Below are 1515 nucleotides of genomic sequence, written 5' to 3' on the forward strand. Positions count from 1 at the left end.
GTTTTTGATGTTGAGTATTTTCATCTCGAGATAATATTCACTTGTGTGACAATGAGGATGAAGATTTTTAAATATTCTGATGAATCGGTTTTGGCATTTTGTTAACTGTTTTAGATGAATGTCAGGACTGTTTCCCCAAATTACGTTGCAGTAGATGAGGTGAGGAAAGATTAACGAATAATACAGGTCAATTAGAGTAGGTTTATTTAATTTATTTTTAATTTTGCTTATAACTCCTAGGGTTTTGCATATTCTTTTAGACATAGTATCTATGTGAATATCCCAAGAAAGATTGTCCTTGATTGTTACTCCAAGGAATTTTGTGCTGGTTGAGCGAGGAATAGAAATATTGTTCATTTTTATGTCTAGGTTAGGTATAATATTTGTTAAAATTTTCGGACCAAAAATAATGTAATTACATTTAGAATAATTTACTATTAATTTATTTTTGATAAACCAGGTTGATATATTTTGAAGACTGTTATTGATGTATTCTACTTCTTTCAATGGGTCTTTAGTTGGGAAGAAGATGTTAGTGTCATCTGCATATAGAAGGTGATTTGCATCAGTTGCATGTTGAAAATCGTTCATGAAGATTATGAATAGAAGAGGACCTAAAATTGATCCTTGTGGCACGCCTGATCTTACGTTAAGTTTTGTTGAGGAGTGACTTTTTATTACCACATACTGGTCTCTGTTCTCCAAATAACTTTTGAACCATGCACTTACTTTTCCTCTTATTCCATGTGAATTTAATTTTTTAATCAGTATATCGTGGTTGATGACGTCAAAGGCCTTTGAGAGGTCTATGAATACACCTACAGTCAGTATCTTTTCGTTAAGATTATTCATAACATTTTGTGCTAATTGCAGCACAGCTTGCTCAGTTGAATGCTGTGCTCTGTAGCCATATTGATTATCATTTAATAATTTATTTATGGAGAGAAATGAGGTGACTCTGACAAAAATTATTTTTTCTAGTACTTTAGAAAGTGGAGAAAGTAGAGATATTGGTCGATAATTACTTGTCTCTAATTTGCTCCCCTTTTTGTGAATTGGAACTACTCTGGATGTTTTGAAGCATTGTGGAAATATTCCTTGGACGATGGAAAGATTGTAAATATGAGTGATTGGGATGACAATTTCTGGGATGATTTTTTTAAGTAGATTGTTACTTAAAGTATCATCTGACGTGCTTTTTTTGTTGCTTAAGTTTTGAACAATGTACGTTACTTCTTCTTCATTGGTGGAGTTCATATACATTGATTTACAGATTGCACTATTTATTTTTAATTTATCTTCAGTAACTATTTGATTTTCTAACAGCTTCTCTGTGACATTGATGAAGTATTCATTGAAAAGAATACTTATTTCCTCTGGGTCTTCGATGATTTTGTCGTCAACTTTTAGCTTATTAATTTCAAGATTGTTTGGTTTTCTATTCATTATACCGTTTATTATTTCCCATTTTTGTTTGGAGCAACTCTTTGCCTCTTCAAATTTTTGTGAAAATAA

General features: G+C 31.5%; 1 protein-coding gene across 1 annotated transcript in view; it reads left to right on the forward strand.

The window, feature by feature from the left end:
- HELRODRAFT_175571 (hypothetical protein) overlaps positions 1 to 174 on the forward strand; it is a gene marked incomplete at both ends in the record, with an annotated part of 4814 nt that extends 4640 nt beyond the window's left edge. The window contains one exon of the mRNA XM_009022992.1: positions 115 to 174. Within this exon, the coding sequence (XP_009021240.1) occupies positions 115 to 174 (60 nt within the window). The remainder of the gene's footprint in view (positions 1 to 114) is intronic.
- Between the last annotated feature and the right edge of the window lie 1341 nt (positions 175 to 1515).

Source organism: Helobdella robusta (assembly GCF_000326865.2).
Source record: "Helobdella robusta unplaced genomic scaffold HELROscaffold_34, whole genome shotgun sequence".
NCBI lineage: Eukaryota > Metazoa > Annelida > Clitellata > Rhynchobdellida > Glossiphoniidae > Helobdella > Helobdella robusta.